At 47.7% G+C, this 21,295-nt stretch overlaps 1 protein-coding gene across 1 annotated transcript in view; it reads left to right on the top strand.

The window, feature by feature from the left end:
- The window catches only part of LOC125319343 (mothers against decapentaplegic homolog 7-like), a 52,296-nt gene that overhangs the window by 5,431 nt on the left and 25,570 nt on the right, over positions 1-21,295 (top strand). Inside the window, exon 4 of the mRNA XM_048290448.1 lies at positions 3,348-3,419. Coding sequence (XP_048146405.1) covers positions 3,348-3,419 — 72 coding nt within the window. The remainder of the gene's footprint in view (positions 1-3,347; positions 3,420-21,295) is intronic.

Here is a 21,295-nt window from a genome sequence, read left to right as displayed (position 1 = left end):
GGGATGGAAAGTTCCAAATCTTAACCTCCAATACATTCATGCATCAGGAGAAACTTTTAATAGGGCTGCCAATCTTACTCTGCCCTTTGGTGGTGCATGGAGGAGTTGATCCAGTTGCCCACCTGTCTTAGGAGGTGACAGCAGGGTATAAGATCTACCAGCAGCTGGTGGTGACAAAAATTGAGTGGAGAAATGCAAATGTAGACTGTTTGCTGCAAAAGGGCAGCAATGAGACATTTCCTTTTTGGTTCCCATTTGTGCTGGTTTGGGCAAATTTGGAAATATATCCTCTGAGAGAAGGCAGGTTACAACCATCCCTCCCCCACCAGGTTTGGGAAAAAATAAATTTTCCTCGAAGGAAAGTGAAAGAGATATAAACTATTTATTTAACGAACACACAGGAAAAGGATAATAATGCTAAATAATAAAACCTCTCGCTGTGGAGAGAAAAACCTGGGAAAATTTCAGAGTCCTTCCATAGGTAGCCTCTCCCCTCCTCCTGGAGCTGGTACAGGGTGGGCCCACCTCCAGGGCCAAGGCCTCGGTGGAAAGTCCTCCCGATGCATTCTGATGTTGAAACAGTCCAGCAGAGAAGAAGGGAAAAATCGGAGTCCTAGGAAAACAAAGTTCAACTGTCTGGAGGAAAAGGAGCTGAAAAACTGGCTGAAAGCTGGCTGGAAAAAAAAACAAGCAGGATGCTTCCTCCCACTCCCGCTGCTGCTGTTAGAAGCAAGAGGAGTCTGTGTGCATATCTGTGTGTCCTTGAAACACTGCTTTGAAAGTTCTCTGGGTTTTTTTCCCTCTCCCCCCTCTCAGGCTCAGTTTAAAGGCATAGAAAGGCACAAAATTAATTTCTGGGCATAGTATAGCGATATGGGATACATATCATAAAGTCACCCCAAGACACCATTTCAGTGAGTTACAGGTGTTGAGTAAATTGGAAGTGTAAAACATTTGTACATTTAAGCATCTAATGTGGGATAAACAGAATTGCCCGATCAAAATATATAAAAGAAGTAACATTTATTATGCGACCGAAATATCGGTTTCAAAAGCCACGATCGAGAAAAGCAGAACTGAGCCCGGGGTCAGAGCTGGGTGAACACACATAGATCTGATCTCTATCGCACCAGACCTCCCAAGTTCACTTTGGCTGGTCCCTTCTTATACAGTTTTTGGGCAGAGTCTGAATTAATTCTATTCTTCTCGTAATTTTAGCGTATTCATGAAGTTTTCTTGTCTTGGAGTTGGGCTGCACAAAGCCTTTCCTGGGTCTGATGAATTGTCCATCCTGGGTGATGAGTGGGCCATTTCTGGTGATGGAAGGGCCATCTCTGATGATGGATGGGCCATCTCTGGTTCCTGGAACAGTTATTTTTAGTTCCCGGAATGTCCGATTCCTTATCAGATGAGATGTAGATATCAGAGTGTGGTGATCAAGTTGTCATGGTGCAAATGTCCCGGTGATAAGATCTAACCCCACCTAGGTGGAATCCTCACTTGTTGTGAGAGAACTTCTTTTAGTGTTGTGAAATTTTTCTCTCAGCCAGGCTGGTGGAGGGATTTTGAAACTCTGTCTCTACATGGTCTGATTACATTCCAGTTTTATACATAATAGCACGAATTACATACTTTATTTGTAACATAATGCATTTAAACATTTTTGGGAGCTCGCTTACATCAGAATGGCGACAACCTTGATCTTTTTACCCAGTGACTTGGGCAGAGACGTGGCAGCCAGTCTGTAAGTTTTGCCAGTCTATAATCAGCGTTGGATGGTGTCATAGGTTAGCAAGCATAGTCCCGGAAGGGATGTCCTTGCTAAGGGGTGCTTACAGTTTCCTCTGGGAACTGATAGAACCTATCAGCTGGCCAGTTTGAATATGGACAATTCTCTAAGCCACTTAAAGTTGTGACCACCTCTGTGATCCACATTTAAGAATAGGCAAACTACCCCTCCAAGCCCTCTCTCGTTTCCGGCGCTGGGACAGGTGGCTGCGGGCCCCGTGTGGGGGCCAGCGGGCCCGGCCAGGCCCTGCTTGGGCCAGGCCGGGCCAGGCCACGGCCATCCTAGAGCCGATGGACCTGTTCCAGCTGTGGAACCCCCCCCACTGCCTTGCCGTGGGCAGCCGGAGCGGCTTGGCTCTCCCCCCTCTCCACTGCCATAAGAAAAATTCAACATTCCAGCTGCAAAGCTGCAAGGCCGAGGTGAGATTAACCCTTTTTATTGCTGTGAAGAGCTGAAAACCTGAGGGAAGAGAGAGAGAGGAGATGCTTAAAGCTGAAATTCTGTTGTGAAGCTATGATATATCAGAGTATCCTGTTGTAATTTCATGAAGATATGGGGGGTGGAGTGTTCAGCTCGTAAGCAAAAGCACCTGCACTGAGATAGGCAGATGCTGACGCAGCTGTAATTTCATGAGAAGTTTGGACAGGGAGAGATGGACCAGATGAGGACTTTTGCTCCAAACGGGAAAGGAGAAAACCTCAGTCCCTAAAGATGAACCTGATGAGGACTTTTGCTCCAAATGGGAAAGGAGAAAACCTCAGTTCCTAGAGATGCTCCCAGAGATAGTCCTAACAATGAAGATGAGGAAGACCCTTTGCTCCCAGGGAGGGAGAAGGGCCTCTGTTTTTGTTTCTGAATGGCTCAACCTTAAAATTGTACCCCAAAAAACTTCAAGAGTGGACCCTCGAACGTGGGAAAACCAATTGCTATCTGTGTGTGACCTTGAACAAGCTGCAAGTCGGGGGAAGGGACTCACATGCAGGCAGAGAGACTCCTCTTCCTAAATGGACTGAACAATATTTGGAAGTGGGAGGCTGTCTCGTTGTGATACTGTTTTCATAGCATGAGCAAGAAGAGACTTCTCTTTCTAAATGGACTAAACAAGGTTATTATGGCAGTGGTAAACAGACTGAACATCTTAAGGGTTGTCTTTTCACATTGTCAGTGGGAGAAGGGAGGAAGGTGGGGGGAGGAGGAGAGTTCTGAAGGTGGTATAATTTTTTTTCCCTTCTTTTAGGTCTGTTAATAAATTTCTTTATATTCTTTCAAGTTTGGTGCCTGCTTTGCATTCCTCCTAATTCTTATCTCACAGAAGATAAGCAGTAATGAGTATTTTAGACCAAACCACTACAGATGCTGATGAAGCATGGTGTGCAGGCTTGACTGAGGCAATGAGTTAGGGTGGATGCTTCTTGATGAACTACAGTCTCTGTGCTGGACAATTAGTAATTGTTTCTTGCTAAGCCCTTTGGAATGTGTGTTCTGCTCATGGCATTGCTGGGAGCCTGCAAAGAGCTGCCTATATACTGGTTTTTTTTCTTTGCCTCTGCTCCATCAGATTTTCCAGATTCTGTGCCTTCCTCCACTGAAACAGGGAGAACTAATTGTCTAGCCCCTGGGGGGCTTTCAGGTAAGACATCTCTTTTTTTCCCTTGTGTTGCTGTGACCCAGCCCACTTCGGGGCTGGGGGCGTGATGCCAATCAATCCCAGCCCATCCCCTGGATCGAGTTTCCCAAAGAGGCAGACTCAGAGGGTGGGTTGATGGGCGGCTCAGAAGCCTAAGCCGCAGCCCCCCTGGGCAGTGCCTGGGTACAAGCCACCTCCCCCGGTTTGGGAAAATTCTCGGTTACTCGGTTGTTCATTGGTTCTTTGTTATAACTTCCGCCTCTCGGTTTCCCCCAGTGGTTCTTGTTAAATTGTATCCTCCCCCTGGCCCTTAACTCATTGGTTGTTTCCCCTTTCACCGCTGTTTTCAAACTCTATAAAACTGAGGACAAGCCTCAGGGGAGGATCCCATCGCATTCCATCCCTTCCGAGCTTGTTCGGGTTGCGAAACTTCTGACAATAAACCTGTTAGGAGTCAGATCAGAACAGCCTCTCTCTTCCTTTGTCTCCGAGCTAACGTGAGCCAATCCCATCGGCTCCTGCTGTGTTCCCTCTGCTGAGAAGCCAGCTAGCTAGCTCAGCCAGCAGCCCTTTTCCTGATGCTGAAGTCGCTTCTGGGACGCACAGAAGTAACGCAGCTGGGCTCTCTATGACCTGGGGCACACCAGAGCTCGTGCTTCGAGCACAAGTACTGCGTTACCCTTGATCTTGGATGCGGGTTGAGTTGACCAAGGGTCCCAACAGAAGGGGAAGTGATGCTGAGGAGTTGATGCTGTGCATTGTTGAGAAAGGCATGCTTGAAGGGGAAATTGGGTTTCATTTCAGTAGCAGTCACATACTTCTCATGCAGAGGATGTGTTGAAATCCCAGGTGAGGTTCTCCATCCCCAAAAGCCCATATTTCCTTTGAATTCCAGCGTTATGCTCCATTAATTTTTGGACGGAGGCAGGAAGAAGCCTGTTGGGGAAGGCTAAATGATGTTGGCTGCTCATTTGTTTAGATACATGGATTATGAGAACAGGTGCAGTTGTGCCTTGCAGAAGGATTTGGTGTCAAGGTTTCCTTGACTTGGTGGTGGTGGCACCTCTTGTCTCTGGGATGAGAGTTGTGCTTGGGCTTTGCTCCTGGTAGGGTAACCAGTATCCTGCATCTAATGTGTGAGGCTAATGGTGCCTGGGAAGGAAAGGTGACCCCATTTTTTGCAGAGGACATTGCAGAAGGAGTTGAGCTCAATAATCCTTATGGATTCGTTCCAACTTGAGATACTCTATGGTTTTGATAATTTTCCTGTTTGTCATTTCCTTTAGCCTCCAGGTGCTGTTATGGGATGGAGGTTTGGAGGGTGGTTTCCCCACCCCTCTTGGGCTTTGGGTTGGAACAGACCTTTAATGCTCATCTAGTCCAACTCCCACCCCTTTTCCAAGGTGTGATGTCTTCAGCACCTCATCTTCCATCCTGGATGGGCCAAGTCGGTGGGTGGGCTCTGTCTCTACCAGGATTAGAGTGTCTGAAACCATGTACCTGCATGTACTCACTAATGTTTGAAGGTCCTTCCCTTTGTGCTGATGTTTCCTTGATTTATGCTTTATTCATCACCCTGAAACAAATTTCAGAAATAGGTCATTGGTGACTGCATGTACGCATCTGCCCCGCCTCTCTTCAGGAATTGCATTTGGTGTGGATGTCTTTAAGTGAGTCTTGTTTGGTTTTATTTGTGTCTAATATATACCTTGTCTGTTATTTGAGAGGAGAGCATATTGTTTGCTCAAAGGCCCTAATGAGAATTAATCAAAGGAAGGGGGAGAGGGAACAGAGAAACTTGTCACCTTTTTTTTTAATACAGAAGACTTTTGGTTTTTGAGGTTTTTTTTGTTGTTGTTATTGGAGCCTATAGCTTTGGGGAATTTAAAAAAAAGAGACTGTAAAAAGAAAAAAGACAAGAAGCAAAACAATAAAATAAGGATGTTGTTAGATTTTATTTTCTTTTTCCTTCTGAAATATACTCATTGCAAAGGGGAGGAGAGAGTTCAGTTCCTCAGGATACCACATGAAATAAGCAGAGGAAGTACTCGCTTTTAAAAGGGGGTTTTCTATAAGGGTCAACCTATTGATAGCATCTTGTCTGGCTGCTCTGCTCCCAAAGGGAAGGTGGGAGGTGGGGGCTTGGGCTGCAGGAAATAACTTGGCTTGTTCTGGGCGCCTCCTGAAGGCCCCTGGGAAGGGGACCTCCAGCTCCTCAGTAGAGCTTCCTTCCCAAAAGAAAGCACATTTGGCCCTGAAAATGCTTTTTTCACTTATTATATTTTTATCATTTCATTGGATTGCATTTTTTTTGGTCTTATCAAATGTTCCTCCCCCATCAAGTCTGGAAACAGAACCTTTTATGATCATTACCTGCTCTTTTTTCCTCCCCAAATGTAATTGTAGCCATTTAATTTTATGAGGAGCTGATAGGATAGTTGAGTCATGAAGGAATACAGTTAACTACCCAAGCCGTGAAACAAAGCTGAATGCTTCCACATGAAAGAGCATTTTCTTTTTAATTTGCTGTGATTTACTGACATCTCCCTTCTGCATGCAGAAGTGCAGAGCTGAAAATTCCCAACTGGAAAGACCCAGTCAAGAAAGGAAAATAAATGCACTTTGCAGCAATGCTCCAAAACTCACTTTCTCATGCTTTTTTCTACTCCGTCCTGCATATTTTAGTTAGCAGAAGAATGTATTTGAAGAGGGCTTTAATGAGTTATTGGCAGGGTACGTGGCAAGTGCTTTGGCTTGGTCTTATCTAGTTTGGGCAGATGGGGATCCATAATGCCAGTTGGAGAATCCAGCATCCCTCATCCTCTCCAGATCAGGGCTGTACACTCTTCTTGATGCTCCTTGATGAAAGAATGGCTTTAATAAAAGCAAAAAAATGCCAATTTTGCTAGATTTGGAAACTGGAGTAGGTGGCTGAGGAAGAAGACATCATGGGTGAATGGTGGTAGTGGTTTCCTATAGCACCGTAGGCTTTGGCCACCAGTGATGGGCAGTGGATGCTGGTGTAGTAACGGTGTTCAAGGCCAGTAGACCTCTAATGTCTTGAAGCTGGAAGGGCAGGATTTAGTGAGGCAGATTGCTCTCAGCAATGAGAATTTGGGAACGGGGCCAGCCTGGGGTTCACAGCCATTCTGTCAGGGAAATCACATGGGGGGGGGGTTGAGAGAATGATGGCAAGAGGAGCATTAAAAAGGGGATCAAAGCGAGTGCCCTTGCAGCTCTCCACAAGGTTCCTTTGATGATCAGGAGTCTGAGATCCAGGCACCACTGGGGTCTCAATCTCCGTCTGGAGGCTGAAAGCAGTTTCATTGATGGATACCAGAGGCACTGGAGGATGTGGGAGGGGGAGCAGTGAGGCCAGGGGGATGTATGGGGAGTGTTTTTCCTTTGCAATAACTGATCTGAGCTGCTCTTTCCCTTCCCCCCTCTATTTTCTGTTCTCCTTCCTGGCCCAGGAATGCAATATTGGATAGTCCTTCATGTTGTGCTGGTGTTCTCTTCTCATCCCACCTATGCTGTCTCTTCCCCAGCCATCCCATTCTCCAGCTGATGTACCCCTTGTTCTCCCCGAGGCACTGGCTCTCAATTATTCTTACCTTTATTTTCATTGGTGGTCACTCTATGGGTAGGTAAGGACTCCTCGTTCATGGTGTCTCCCACTGACATGGTTGTACTCAGCCCAGATACTTTCTATCCTCAATGTGGTTAAAAAAGAGGACAAAAATATCCCATTGCAGACAAAAATAAATTCTGTAAATGTGAGACAGAGGGGAGTTTTTCCTGTATTTTGAGCTGACTAATTCTTGGCAGATGTGTTTGGTTATGACTCTTCTTTCAAACAAGATAAGCCATGCTTGGAAAGCCTGGAGGTGGCTGGCCTGTGGTCTGGAGGCATTAGATTGGTGGGAGATGAATTCCCATATGACCCATGGAGAAAGTTCTGTTGCAAGGGTAGAAGTGAGCTGATGGTGCTTGATGGTGTCAATGCTGGATCTCCATGGTATGGTCTCCACCCAGCCCTGGACATCTCCCTCTTGACCCATGTGTGGTGTGAGACTGGTGGCTCTTGGCTGATGGAACGTTATGGTGCTCATGGTGGGTGAGAAGGTGTCTCTCTTGCAGGATAGATGAATGGTGCTGGATCTGCTGGCAAAGTGAAGCTCTCCAAGAAGCCCAGAGCTGGCCATCATAGAGGGAAAGCAAGATGAACGGGCTTATGTCCTCACCACCTCCACTGCTTTTGTATTTATAGGGGTTATTCATAAAATACCAAACCTGGAAGTTTACCCAGATTTCAGCCCAATCCCGTTGACGTTTTGTCATAGGTTAGCAAGCATAGTCCCGGAAGGGATGTCCTTGCTAAGGGGTGCTTACAGTTTCCTCTGGGAACTGATAGAACCTATCAGCTGGCCAGTTTGAATATGGACAATTCTCTAAGCCACTTAAAGTTGTGACCGCCTCTGTGATCCACACTTAAGAATAGACAAACTCCCCCCCAAGCTCTCTCTCGTTTCCGGTGCTGGGACAGGTGGCTGCGGGCCCCGTGTGGGGGCCAGCAGGCCCGGCCAGGCCCTGCTTGGGCCAGGCCGGGCCAGGCCACGGCCATCCTGGAGCCGATGGACCTGTTCCAGCTGTGGAACCCCCCTCCTCTCCACTGCGATAAGAAAAATTCAACATTCCAGCTGCAAAGCTGCAAGGCCGAGGTGAGATTAACCCTTTTATTGCTGTGAAGAGCTGAAAACCTGAGGGAAGAGAGAGGAGACGCTTAAAGCTGAAATTCTGTTGTGAAGCTATGATATATCAGAGTATCCCGTTATAATTTCATGAAGATATGGGGGGTGGAGTGTTCAACTCGTAAGCAAAAGCACCTGCGCTGAGATAGGCAGATGCTGATGCAGCTGTAATTGCATGAGAAGTTTGGACAGGGAGAGATGGACCAGATGAGGACTTTTGCTCCAAACGGGAAAGGAGAAAACCTCAGTCCCTAGAGATGCTCCCAGAGATAGTCCTAACGATGAAGATGAGGAAGACCCTTTGCTCCCAGGGAAGGAGAAGGGCCTCTGTTTTTTTTCTGAACGGCTCAACCTTAAAATTGTACCCCAAAAAATTTCAAGAGTGGACCCTCGAAAGCAGTTGCGGGAAAAGCTGCAAGTCGGAGGAAGGGACTCACATGCAGGCAGAGAGACCTCTTCCTATATGGACTGAACGATATTTGGAAGTGGGTGGCTGTCTCGTTGTGATAATGTTTTCATAGCACGAGCAAGAAGAGACTTCTCTTTCTAAATGGACTGAACAAGGTTATTATGGAAATGGTAACAGACTGAACATCTTAAGGGTTGTCTTTTCACATTGTCAGTGGGAGAAGGAAGGAAGGTGGGGGGAGGAGGAGAGTTCTGAAGGTGGTATAATTTTTTTTTCCCTTCTTTTAGGTCTGTTAATAAACTTCTTTATATTCTTTCAAGTTTGGTGCCTGCTTTGCGTTTCTCCTAATTCTTATCTCACAGAAGATAAATAGTAATGAGTATTTTGGACCAAACCACTACACTAAATTGGTGTTTCTGCCCGGTTCAAACCCAACCCGCTACACTTTTCCTGACTCTGGAACTGCCCCAGGGTCTCCTGGAGCCCCAGTGGATGTTGAATGACAATGCTTGGTGGATGCTGAACCAAGCAAGGCTTTGCAAGGCTTGAGGCTGGGAGACCCACAGGGCTCTTCTGCAGCAAGCGCAGCCTCAGTTTCTCCTTCCCAACTCCTCTGCAACAAAAAGACAGGAAAAGACCTCTGGAGCCTGGAGAAGCATCAGCATCACTCTCTTCTCTGGTTCTTCTGACGGTGGGACCTCATCTGGTTTAAGGGACCACTTGGCTGAATGACATTTCATTTCAAAATCACAGGCAGGCCAGAAATGTTTCAGTATGCCTCTGATCCCTGCTGGTATCTGCTCACCAGGGAAGAAGCACCTTGCCCAAATCCAGAGCTATTTGTGCCTCAAAGTGGCTCCTCGTTATATATCCCCATGTAAACATGATCCCCATGCAGTTTTTCTGGCAGAGTCCTGCCTGTGTTTTCCCATTTCCTCTCCTTCCACCTCCCTCTTGTACGGAGTTTATAATCTCCTGTGAAACACCTTTATTTACAAATTGGCATCCTATTATAATCTGAAATTGACATCTTCCTGTGGAACTGGGATTGTATATTTGTCCCAGGGATAAACAATTTCTTGGGATTTTTTTTTTTTTTAAGTCACTTATTCTTGGTTTATTTTTGAGCATGCATAATTTTAATTTTTTTTTTTTTTTTTTTTTTTTGCTTTGAGCATCACAGGGCATTGAACCCTTTCTTTCCCAGCTTCATTGGAGAGATGACCTCCCCTCCCTGCTTATCTAAAAACCCACCATTCTGTCCTAGAAAGGACAAGGTTATGAGGGGTTAATGCCAAGATGTCAGCAGTGGAGCCTCTGGAGCAGAGCAGGCTGCCTGCCAGACTAGGAGCCTCTCAGCTTGCCTTGCACATCATCTGACTGTGGCCGACAGGGAGGAGGGAGTCAGGAGCTTGGCACCAACCCTGGGACTCTTGGCTTGGCCACCCGCTCTGGCTCCTTCAGCCTTGTGAGATTTTTTTTTAAGGGGGTTCTTGCCCTGCAGGGACCCCCCAGGAACATCCCAGGATAACCCCTCTGCTGCTGTGGGGATGCTGAGGTCATCCTCCTGCTGGCTCCGGGGTCTTCGCTAATTAAAATTCCCCCAAAGCAAATAGGACCCATTTAATAATTAATTTTTAAATGCTCTAGAGCCTTTTGAACCTTTCCTAGATACTCTTCTATGATGGGTTTTAAACAGAAATGATGGCAGAGGTGGTGCCCCCCATTAAATGCTGGGTATTTCAATCCATCCCTGTATAGCTCCATTAAATCCATTTTTCTGGATACTGATAGATTTTCCCAACCAAATGGTCCCTTGAGAGCAGCTGATGATAAAATGCAGAAGAGCCCACCACCAGCAAGTCCTTCATGATGGGGACCACTCGTGTTTTATTCTGCAACCTGACACATTTTGGGGAGGAATGAGGATAAAAAGGTGAATTTTGGAGGTTAGGTGTCAATTCAGACCATGCCATGCTTGCAAAAGCTGTCCCCATGAACACTGGCAACTAGATCATTGGGGACATTTAAAACTTGATGGGACAAAAACACTTGTAGAGGAGCAGCCCCAGGCTGGCAGGGATGTGGGCTGTATTGTTTCCATCCCTGCTGTCTGCCAGTGGCTATTACTTATACTAGAGGAACCAGTACTACTAACCACATGCATTTCCCTGCTGCCAGCATGGGAGATGTCTATTTCAAACTGCAGCAGCCAAGACCATAAACTTCCATGCTGACTTAAAACAAGATACACCCCATTTTTGGGTGTACGTGGAATAAATGGTGTGTAAGGACTCCCTCCCCAGCCCTAACCAGGTGCTTTAGGAGGGTGATGGGCTGGGCAACGAGTGGATGCCAGGTCCTTCTGCCATCCCCTGCCTGGCCGCCTGCCTACTGTCACAAAGGAGCTTCCTTTCCAGTTTATTTTCAGCACTGAGATATTAACCGCTGAGGCATGGTCTCTGTTCTAACTACCCTCACTGTTTTGCCTAAATTGCTTTGTTTTCACCCCTCATCAGCATGCTGAGGCTGTTGGCTTGGCTTTGGTGCTGCTGGGGTACTGGCTGAGTCACAGTTGCTGTTGAGGAACAGGAAGGCACAGAGGAGAGAGTGGCCTGATCCTGCACAGGGCTGAGGTCAAGGAGGGGAAGGAGCTCAGCAGCTCCCAGGATTTCTGTCCACTTGCTTTGGCTTATTCCCTTTGTTCCGGGTTTTTTGTTTGTTTGTTTTTTATTCTTTAACTTTGTTTAATGAAAGCAACATCTTGGGTGTTGCCAGCTGCCTCTTTCTCTGCAGTTTATTATTTTATTTTATTTTATTTTATTTTATTTTCATATTTTTTCATTGGTCCTCCTTCCTCCTCGTCCTCCTTCTAATGCAAGAAAAGAGCTTTTCTGGGCAAGTATTGCAGGGATTTTCCATTCTCATCCAGGGAAGAGCGGGGGCTTGCATCCCTTGTACACAGACCTACTGTGGGAGCCACCCCTGGGGGATCTTTGTTGATGGGCTCAAGTTGTTGGGTCCAAAAAGCTTTGTCCAGGGGATTTTGTGCTGTTGGGGATGTGACATGGTGCTTGCTAATAGACAGCCCTTCTCTCCCCTTTCTTTTTTCTTTTCTCTTTATTTTTCCTGGGTTTTTTCCCCTCCTCTCTTTCAGGTAGACATTTAAATGCATGATGATAACTTTCACCCTGTTAATTAACAGGAAACATTGGATCAAGACAGGAAATTGCATCAGTCTTTTATGAGGAAAGAGCCAAGGGAAAGAAAATACAAGAAAACATAGTTATTAGTGAAAGAAAGTGCTGGGGGAGGAGGAGAAAGAAAAGGAGAAAAAAGGAGGAAAAACACATCCCATGGGCTCTGCTTTTCCAAGGGAGGCTGCTCCAGTACTTGATTTTATTTTTATTATGTCAGAAAAATATTTGGCTAACAGGATCACCTTTGCCTGAGTGTGAGCTCCAGCTTCCCAAGGAATCTTTTTTTCTCATGCTTTTTCTCAGCTTTCTTTCCCAAACTGTGAGGCCTAGGAAGCTCTCGTCTGAGACTAATTTTGGTTTGGCTGCTCAGCCCTTCAAATTGGTCCACACACAGTATCATTATCTTGGTTTTAACTTGCAAGGGGAAAAAAAATCCCACCCTTTAAGAGCTGGCTCAGCCTTTTTCTACCCTTTTAACCTCTCTGCATAAAAAACTTCCTGGCTTCAGCTCCCCTGTTGGGTTGTGCTGACAATGCCAAAGCACTGTAGGGTGGTTGCAGGACGTCCTGATTATGCTCTCACTGATGCTCCTCCATGTGTGATAAGTACCAGGCTCTGTGGCCTATCATCATCCTCCCTCAGGGATGAAGTAAGATGCTCAGTGAGGTAGTTGCAGGAGGTCTCAGTGATGCTCCTCCATGTGTGATGGCAGGTACCTGGCTCTGTGGTCCTTCCTCATCCTCCTTCAAGGATGAAGTAAGATGCCCAGTGGGGTGGTTGCAGAAGATCCTGGTGATGCTTTCAGTGATGCTCCTCCATGTGCAATGGCGAGTACCTGGCTCTGCAGTCCTTCCTCATCCTCCCTTGGGGATGAAGTAAAATGCCTGGTGAGTTTTTGGTGATGCTCCTTCATGTGCAATGGTGGATACCTGGCGCTGTGCCCCATCCTTCAGGGATGAAGTAAGATACCTGGTGGAGTGCTGGGGTTTGGTGAGCTATCTTTGAGGTAAAGTCCTGGCTCTCATGGACTTTCCTGGCTTTTCCCTGAATTCCTGAGCAGGTGGAAAGGCAAATATTGCTATTAAATGAATAATTCAGAAGCACTTGGGCTGTTAAGCCTTGTTGCAAATATGTACCTATATGTGTACATAATGAATCAGACTATGGATGGTTATATATTCAGCAAAATCTATTCAGCCTATATATATATATTCAATATATATAATTATATATAATATATGGGTATATTCAGTATATAATAAATATATTCTATATATATAGGTTGAATATATTAAATATATAAATTGTATATTGAATATATCTTATATTTTTATAGAATTCTATACAATACATATATAGGTTGAATAGATTTTGTTTGTAGAGCTGCCAAATCTGCATCAATAAGAGTTGGTTTTGTGTTGGAGAAACTCAGGTGTTGGGAAGGTGGTGGAAGTTCAAACATCCTTTACTTTTGCAACCAGTGAAGTTGGCTCTGGATCCAATGATTTTCAGTGATGGAAAGCAATGGGTTGAATTTATGGATGCTAAAAATTGCTGGGCATCACTGCTGGTGATGCAAAGTAATACCAGAGGGGTTGTGTGGAAGGATGGCTGCAAGAAAAAGGACATGAAACTTAAAGCTCAGCAACTAACCACAAGAATGAGCAAGGTCAACATGACTGTGAGCCTGCCTGCTAGACAAAGATAGGATCTTGTGGTCAAGCGAGACAAGGATGTGAGTTACAGCCCTAACCACAGCTGGGCAGAGCTAAGAAAATGTAACTTTTAAGAATTATCCAATCAACTAAGGACAACTATGATTAGCTAATAAAGCCGGCTATAAATGTAATCGCAGAATCACTAATAAACGAAGCTTGCTTAACAATCATATTGATTGTCCGCATCTTCCCTCGTCCTCCGCAAATGGTGACCCCCGACGTGATAAGCAAGACGCCACGATAAGAGGATGAGCGAGAAAGCCCCGGTAAGCAGCGACCGGGAGGCGAAGGAACCATAGCGCTGGCGCTTCCTGTTCCCGTGCCTGGACCGACCCGATAACGGAGTGTCCGCCACTCGGTGAGTTGCCTGCAGGGGAAAGGCTGCAACGGGTACCCATACTAATAGGCGGAAAAAATGGAAAGACAGGCAGCTCTTGATTTACTCACTTGCTTTTTAGAAAAGCGTAGAGTTCAGGACCTCGATATAAAAAGGGACCTGCCCGGATTGTTAGCTTATGGCAACGAGCAGGGGTTCTTTAAAGACCCTAATACCGTGTTTGATGTGGCTGAGTGGCAGAGGTATGGGGACCAGCTCTGGGAGAAAGTTATTGATGATGATAAGGCTGCGAAAAAGCTTATGAAACCATGGCGTGCAGTCATTAATGGATTGAAACATCACCACATTGAGCAGAACCTTGCCACAGTGGCCAATTCCTACCTGAGTGGGGGAGGCACAGCCTCTCACTCAGGTACGAACGAGCTGGAGGTGAAGCCAGGGCAGTTGGTCTTGGGAAGTGATAATGTCCCCGTGCCTCCCACAACTCGGACAATATCAGTCACTGCACGATCTAGCAGTGCCCTGACTGAATCCACATCGTCAGCCTGCACGGTGGAACCATCAGCTCCCCCTGCAGAAGAAACTTGCTCCAAACCCACAGTTAAAGGAGTGGATTGGGGCCAGATAAAAAGGGAAGCCTTACAAGCCGGCGACAGCACTATTTTAAAGGAGCTTGAGGATCACTGGGCATTCCCTGTGGTATATGGCCAAGATAATCAGGGAAATGTCACTGCCACATACAGCCCTCTAGATTGGAAATTACTATCCCAGCTCCACAGCACTGTCGCTGAGTCTGGCATCCACGGAGAGCCAGCAAAACAGATGCTGAATTATATTTGGGGAACTGGCATTTTACTGCAAGAAGATATTAAAACCATTATGAAAATGATTCTAACCCAATCCCAATTAATGCTATGGCAGTCTCATTGGAATGATCTATGCAACACTGCGGCCCATCTCCCCAGACCCGCCGGCGATCCTCTAGCCGGATTCACAGCAGACCAGTACACAGGAGTAGGGATGTATGCCTCCATAGAGGAACAAGCTCGGCTAGGACCAGAATTACTGCGAGAAGCCATGTGACTAGCTAGGGCTGCCCTAAGTCGGGTCAGGACTGCCCCGCCAACCCCTTCTTATATGGGAATCAAGCGGGGGAGAGATGAAACTTTTGCCTCCTTTATTGACAGAGTCACCGATGCTATCAATAGGGCTGATGTACAGGAATGGATGAAAGGTGCTCTGTTGAGGCAATGTGCGATAGAGAATGCTAACTCTAGCACTCGAGCGATCCTAGTAACCCTGCCAGGAGATGCCACCGTAGAAGCAATGTTAGAGCGAATGAGCAGAGTCCCAGTAGGAGAGCATGCCACGCTAGTAGAAGCAGTGAGAGAAGTAGGGCGCAGTATCAAAGAAAACCAGGGACAAGTACTGGCCGCCCTAGCCCCCCTGCAGGCCAGGCCAGCGGCGGCACCAAGGGGTTCGGCATGCCTTCGATGTTTTCGCTGCGGCCAGCAAGGACACATTCGCCGAGAGTGCACCGCCTCGGAAGTTTGGTGTCAGAGATGCCAGATGGACAACCACAGCACCTCAGCATGCCGACACAGACAGGGAAATGGGAAGTCAAGCGCTCAGAGCCGCGGCGCGATGACACCAACAGCAGCTCCTGCAATAGCATCAGCACTCCACCCCACCCGCTCTAGCCAGCCAGTCGCCTCCATTCCAGCATCTCAGGAAGCCTCGGCTTGGACTTGGCAACCACAGTAGACGTTATCCTTGCAGACAAAGAGGTCACATGCGCACCCACTGGGGTGTGTGGTCCTTTAAGGCACAATGGACAAACCTATGGAGCACTACTAATAGGCCGCTCCTCAGCAGCCCTGAAGGGCCTCCTCGTTATTCCCGGACTCATTGACGCCGACTACACAGGGGAAATTAAAATCATGGTTCAAGCACAGTTTCCCCCATTGATCATACCTGCCGGCAGCAAGATAGCTCAATTAATTCCTCTACCGCACTTTATCCAAAGTGCGAATAGCCGTGCCTTAGAACCCAGAGGCAATCGAGGGTTTGGATCTACCGGAAGCCTGGCGCTCCTGACAGTACCTATGAACTCTCGACCAGTAGTCCGCATTACGCTCAGCCATGGCTCAGAAAAAATTCACCTGCAAGCCCTCCTGGACTCTGGAGCCGACATCACTATTGTCTCCCACCGAGAGTGGCCGCCTCATTGGCGCCTGCAGAATGTAGCCGGAGCAGTAGAAGGAGTCGGAGGGGCATCAACAGTACAACGGAGTGCTCCTGTGCAGCTGGCCCTTGATGGTCGCCAACTTACCCTTGCACTTACAGTGATGCCACTGCCAACGGGCGTATCTGCCTTAATTGGATGTGACGTGCTAAGCCAACTCGGTGCCGTACTTACCACAGAAGCGGCTTTTCACTAGCGGCCATTGCATGGACTTTCCCCATTCTGCTCACATGGCTCAGTGACGATCCTGTCTGGATTGAGCAGTGGCCACTAAAAGAGGAAAGTCTTGTCCAAGCACACTCCCTGGTGCAAGAGCAGCTAAACCAAGGTCATGTCCGGCCGTCTACCAGTCCCTGGAATACGCCCATATTCGTAATCAAGAAGAAATCTGGCAAGTACCGACTACTACATGACCTGAGGGCCGTGAACGCCCAGATGCAAGCAATGGGAGCACTACAGCCAGGGCTGCCCAACCCAGCAATGCTACCCGAGGGTTGGCCCCTGCTGATCATAGACCTAAAGGACTGCTTTTTCACCATCTGCCTGCACCCTGCAGACACGCCGAGATTTGCCTTTACCTTACCATCAATTAATAAACAAAGCCCCGCACAACGCTTTGAATGGGTTGTGCTGCCGCAAGGCATGCGTAACTCTCCCACCCTGTGCCAGCTCTTTGTAGACGCTGCTTTGCAACCCCTTCGGCAAAGATGGACACAAACAATCATTTATCATTACATGGATGATATCCTGCTAGCTCAGCCAGAGCCCTTCACCCCAGCACAAGAGCATGAGCTGGTAGAGCAACTGAAACTGCATGGCCTAACAGTGGCACCAGAAAAAATTCAACGCACTCCTGCTTGGAAATACCTTGGATGGGAAATCACAGAATCGCACATTCGACCTCAAAAACTTGCGCTGCAGACAAAGGTGCGCACACTCCACGATGCGCAACGTCTGCTCGGAGATCTGCAGTGGCTGCGACCAGTCGTTGGCCTGTCCAACGACGACCTTAACCACCTGCGCCCCCTACTCAAAGGTGTTGACCCAGCAGCTCCAGTGCACCTAACGCCTCAACAAGAAGCACAAATTCAACAAATGAGTGACCTAGTCACACAGCGCGCAGTAGCGTGTCGGGACCTCACAGCACCTATAGACCTTACAATCCTTACCAGTCCCGAGCAGCTCGCCACCGCTCTCACACAAGAAAAGAAAATGGGGGAGCCACGAGTCCTAGAATGGCTCTTTTCAACCTTGCAGCCAAAGACAACACTGCAAGAGCAAATTGAAAATCTGGCCGAGCTGATCCGAAAAGGGCGAGACCAAGCACTTCAAGTAACGGGCCGAGAACCCAACACCATTTATGTCCCCATAAAGAAAGACGTACTAGATTGGTATCTACGGCATTCCAATGCCCTCCGCGCCAGCCTGCTCACAGAAGGGACTCCAGTTGATACCCGGCCAGTTAAAGTGCCTATGCTACAGTGGATGCAGTTACACACTTGGATGCCTAAGCCAAAGCTCTCGCTACAACCCTTGCGAGACGCCACGACAGTGTTTACCGACGCAGGAAGAAGATCAATGAGAGCCGCTGCCGTATGGCACGATGGCAAACAGTGGTGCCAACATGTCCTGCCAGCAGACCCAGATGATTCCTTGCAGACACTGGAACTGGCCGCTGTCGTTTGGGCACTCAGCAACTGGCTGAAGGACCGCGTCAACATCATTACAGACTCCCTGTACGTTGCGGGCGTGGCACAGCGAATCGAAACCGCTCGCATTAAAGAAGTGTCCAATAAAAGGTTGTTTACCCTACTGTGCCAGCTAAGACAAGCAGTACAGCAGCGAGAAGAAGCCTACGCAGTACTCCACATCCGCAGTCACAAGTGGAACGAAGGCCTAGGAGAAGGCAATGCCCTCGCAGATCGACTAGTGACCACCATCATCGTGCCCCTCGATCAATTTCAGCTCGCACGACAAGCCCATGAGACATTCCACCAGAATGCCAAAGGTTTGCATCGGCAGTTCCGCATTACAATGGAAGACGCAAGAGGTATTGTGCGAACCTGCCCCACATGCGGTCATCATGGACTAGGCCTAGGAATCGGAGTCAACCCCCGCGGAACAGGTCCCAATAGCCTCTGGCAGATGTATGTGACCCATGTCCCTGCTTTTGGTAAATTACAATATGTGCATGTCGCCATAGACACCTTTAGCCATTTCATATGGGCTACGGCACAGTCAGGTGAGAAGGCGCTACACGTAGCTAGACATCTCACAGTCTGCTTTGCAGTCATGGGAGTGCCAAATCAGTTGAAAACAGACAACGGCCCTGCTTACGCCAGCGCGAACATGAGACAGTTCTGCCAAAAATGGGGCGTGAAGCATGTTCTAAGGATCCCGCACTCTCCAACAGGACAGGCCATCATTGAGCGAGCGCACCAGACACTTAAGCAATACCTAGAAAAGCACCGTGAAGTCAAGGACCCCCAAGAACAACTAGCGAAAACGCTCTTTGTGCTGAACTACCTTTGTATTACAGGAGGCAGAGATGTTCCGGCCGCCACAACACATTTTAAGGAATCAGAAGCCAAACCGAAGACACCGTCCATGAAAGTCTTATATCGGAACCCCCGAACCAGACATTGGGAAGGGTCAGCAGAAGTACAATATATAGGGAGAGGTCACATGTGTGTGCTTACTCCCACAGGTCCGTTGTAGGTACCAAGCCGTTGGACCCGACCTGCTCTAGCAGATGACAGAGAGTCGCCATGAGATCAGGCAAAGATATCTGTTCCGACTCCACCTAGCAACTAGAGATCCGCTTCAACAACTCGAGAAACTTTTGGGTCAATACCTCCACTGGACTACTCAGCGGGAACTATTGGACCTAATAAGCTTGATTAAGAGGCAAGGGTGCCAAGGTGTGCAGTGTAACAGTTGCTTACACTGCGGACAAATAAGGCGTCGCGCTTGGGTAAAAATACTGTGTGGGGGTTGTCATCGCAAGGTGTGGATTTTCCAAGAGCGATTACGCTCCCGGTGGTGCCACGACTGCTATTCCAGGTGGACGCAGAGGTCCTGGGCCAGAGACTTGGCCGATTGGACAGGATACCCCACCGGAGTAGCGGTCAGCCTCATTGAGGACTTAGACACAAGAGCGCGGTGGGTCCTGGCGTGGGACCTCAGGCAGGCAGTAATTCGTTTGACTGCCCAAACAACTACACACATACTGGGGCACCACTGCAAAGTAGGGCTCAAAATTCCCCAGCTGTGGGAGGTTGAAGATGGGGATTGGGACCGCCTTTGCCGTCGCTTTGCTGTGGTCCCTAGGGTGGACCGCCAGGGCAATCGTGCACCGCATAGACCACCGAGAGAACATGTGGGTCACCTGGGCTAACCAGACAGGCCAAAAGTCCTTCTGCTTATCACTAGCCACACCTTCCGATCCCTTCCGTACCTGCCTTATCGGGGTCCCATTGACAAAAGCCAGTAGCCTCAAAAGCTACACCTCTAAATATCAAGAGCCAGAAGCCGCACTCTTGGCCTTTTGTGTTGTTACGAGCGGTAGCACAACGCTCGACATCTGCAAGACCCTTCAAATTAAGCAGAACCCTTTAGCCCCCCAAGCGCAGGTAATCGCCCAAGGCCTTAATACATCTACGCTCGAACCGCAAGAGCTAGATCTCTTAGGCTCCCAGCCTGGTCCCTATTGCCTTATGTTTGGATACTATGGCTATCACGGCAATTTAAGGTCCCAACAGCCGATCAATGATAGCACATGGCTAAGCCCCACCACCTCATGGTACTCCAACAGCACAGCCTACTGCAATGGCTCAGTGTGGCCAGTTAATGACTCTCCACAAAAACCTAGGGCGTTACCCTCGGGAACCTTCCTTATTTGCGGAGATAGAGCATAGCCAGGAGTGCCTTCTAAGCCGATGGGAGGGCCGTGTTATTTTGGGAAGTTAACGTTGTTTGCTCCTAGCATCCAGCAAATCCTAAACATCACGCACAAACGATCACGACGGAGCATTCGTCAGTTAGGCCCTGATTGCAGAGACAATGTGGAATTATGGGAACCCCCTGCTGTCTTTTTTGCCTCACTCCTAGCACCAGGGGTCGCCTCAGCACACGCCCTCACCCAGCTTAAGAAGCTCGCATGCTGGGCAGGCAAGCAAGCAAATGTCACTTCAGACGTGTTGAGCGAACTCGCTACAGATGTAGATAGCCTGCGCCATGCACTGCTGCAAAATCGTGCAGCCATTGACTTCTTATTGCTAGCACAAGGCCATGGCTGCCAAGAATTTGAAGGAATGTGCTGCTTTAATCTATCCGATCACAGCACTTCCATCCATAAGCAGCTGCAACGGCTGCGAGAGCATACTCAGAAGCTTACTGTAGAAAGCAACCCCTTTGATCAATGGCTTGCTAGCCTCTTTGGTAATCTTTCCCCTTGGATGCGAACCATTTTAACAGAAGCTTTTCGCTGGCTCAGTATAATTTTTGCCATGCTGCTTATTATCCGAATAGCTTATTCTTGCATTATTCGCCAAGTAACAAAGATCATAAACAATGTCCTGCTTGTGCAAAAAGAGAAAACGGGAATTGTGGAAGGATGGCTGCAAGAAAAAGGACATGAAACTTAAAGCTCAGCAGCTAACCACAAGAATGAGCAAGGTCAACATGACTGTGAGCCTGCCTGCTAGACAAAGATAGGATCTTGTGGTCAAGCGAGACAAGGATGTGAGTTACAGCCCTAACCACAGCTGGGCAGAGCTAAGAAAATGTAACTTTTAAGAATTATCCAATCAACTAAGGACAACTATGATTAGCTAATAAAGCCGGCTATAAATGTAATCGCAGAATCACTAATAAACGAAGCTTGCTTAACAATCATATTGATTGTCCGCATCTTCCCTCGTCCTCCGCAGGGTTGTATGTCTGTTTGCATGTTAGTGTGCAAGGTGAGGTTTTGAGTAGAAAAGCAGGGAAAGTGACAAAATAGTTGAGAAATTAAACCATAAGATGAGGTCCTACTTGCCCACACAGGACAGCTGCTAATGACCCCGTGTCTGGGCTCTGGCAGCACCTTCCCAGGCAAAGAAGACAGAGTAAATAACTCCATATAATCATCCTTTGAGCAGGAATAAAATAACAGGAGTTTTATTTGGAAAAAGAGTTGGGACCCTGAAGTTACATCACTGTGTTTGAACTGATGA

Source organism: Corvus hawaiiensis, chromosome W, assembly GCF_020740725.1.
Source record: "Corvus hawaiiensis isolate bCorHaw1 chromosome W, bCorHaw1.pri.cur, whole genome shotgun sequence".
In the NCBI taxonomy this organism is placed as follows: domain Eukaryota; kingdom Metazoa; phylum Chordata; class Aves; order Passeriformes; family Corvidae; genus Corvus; species Corvus hawaiiensis.
The sequence above is the reverse complement of the archived record's forward strand: the minus strand, read 5'-3'. Positions and strand labels throughout refer to the sequence as shown.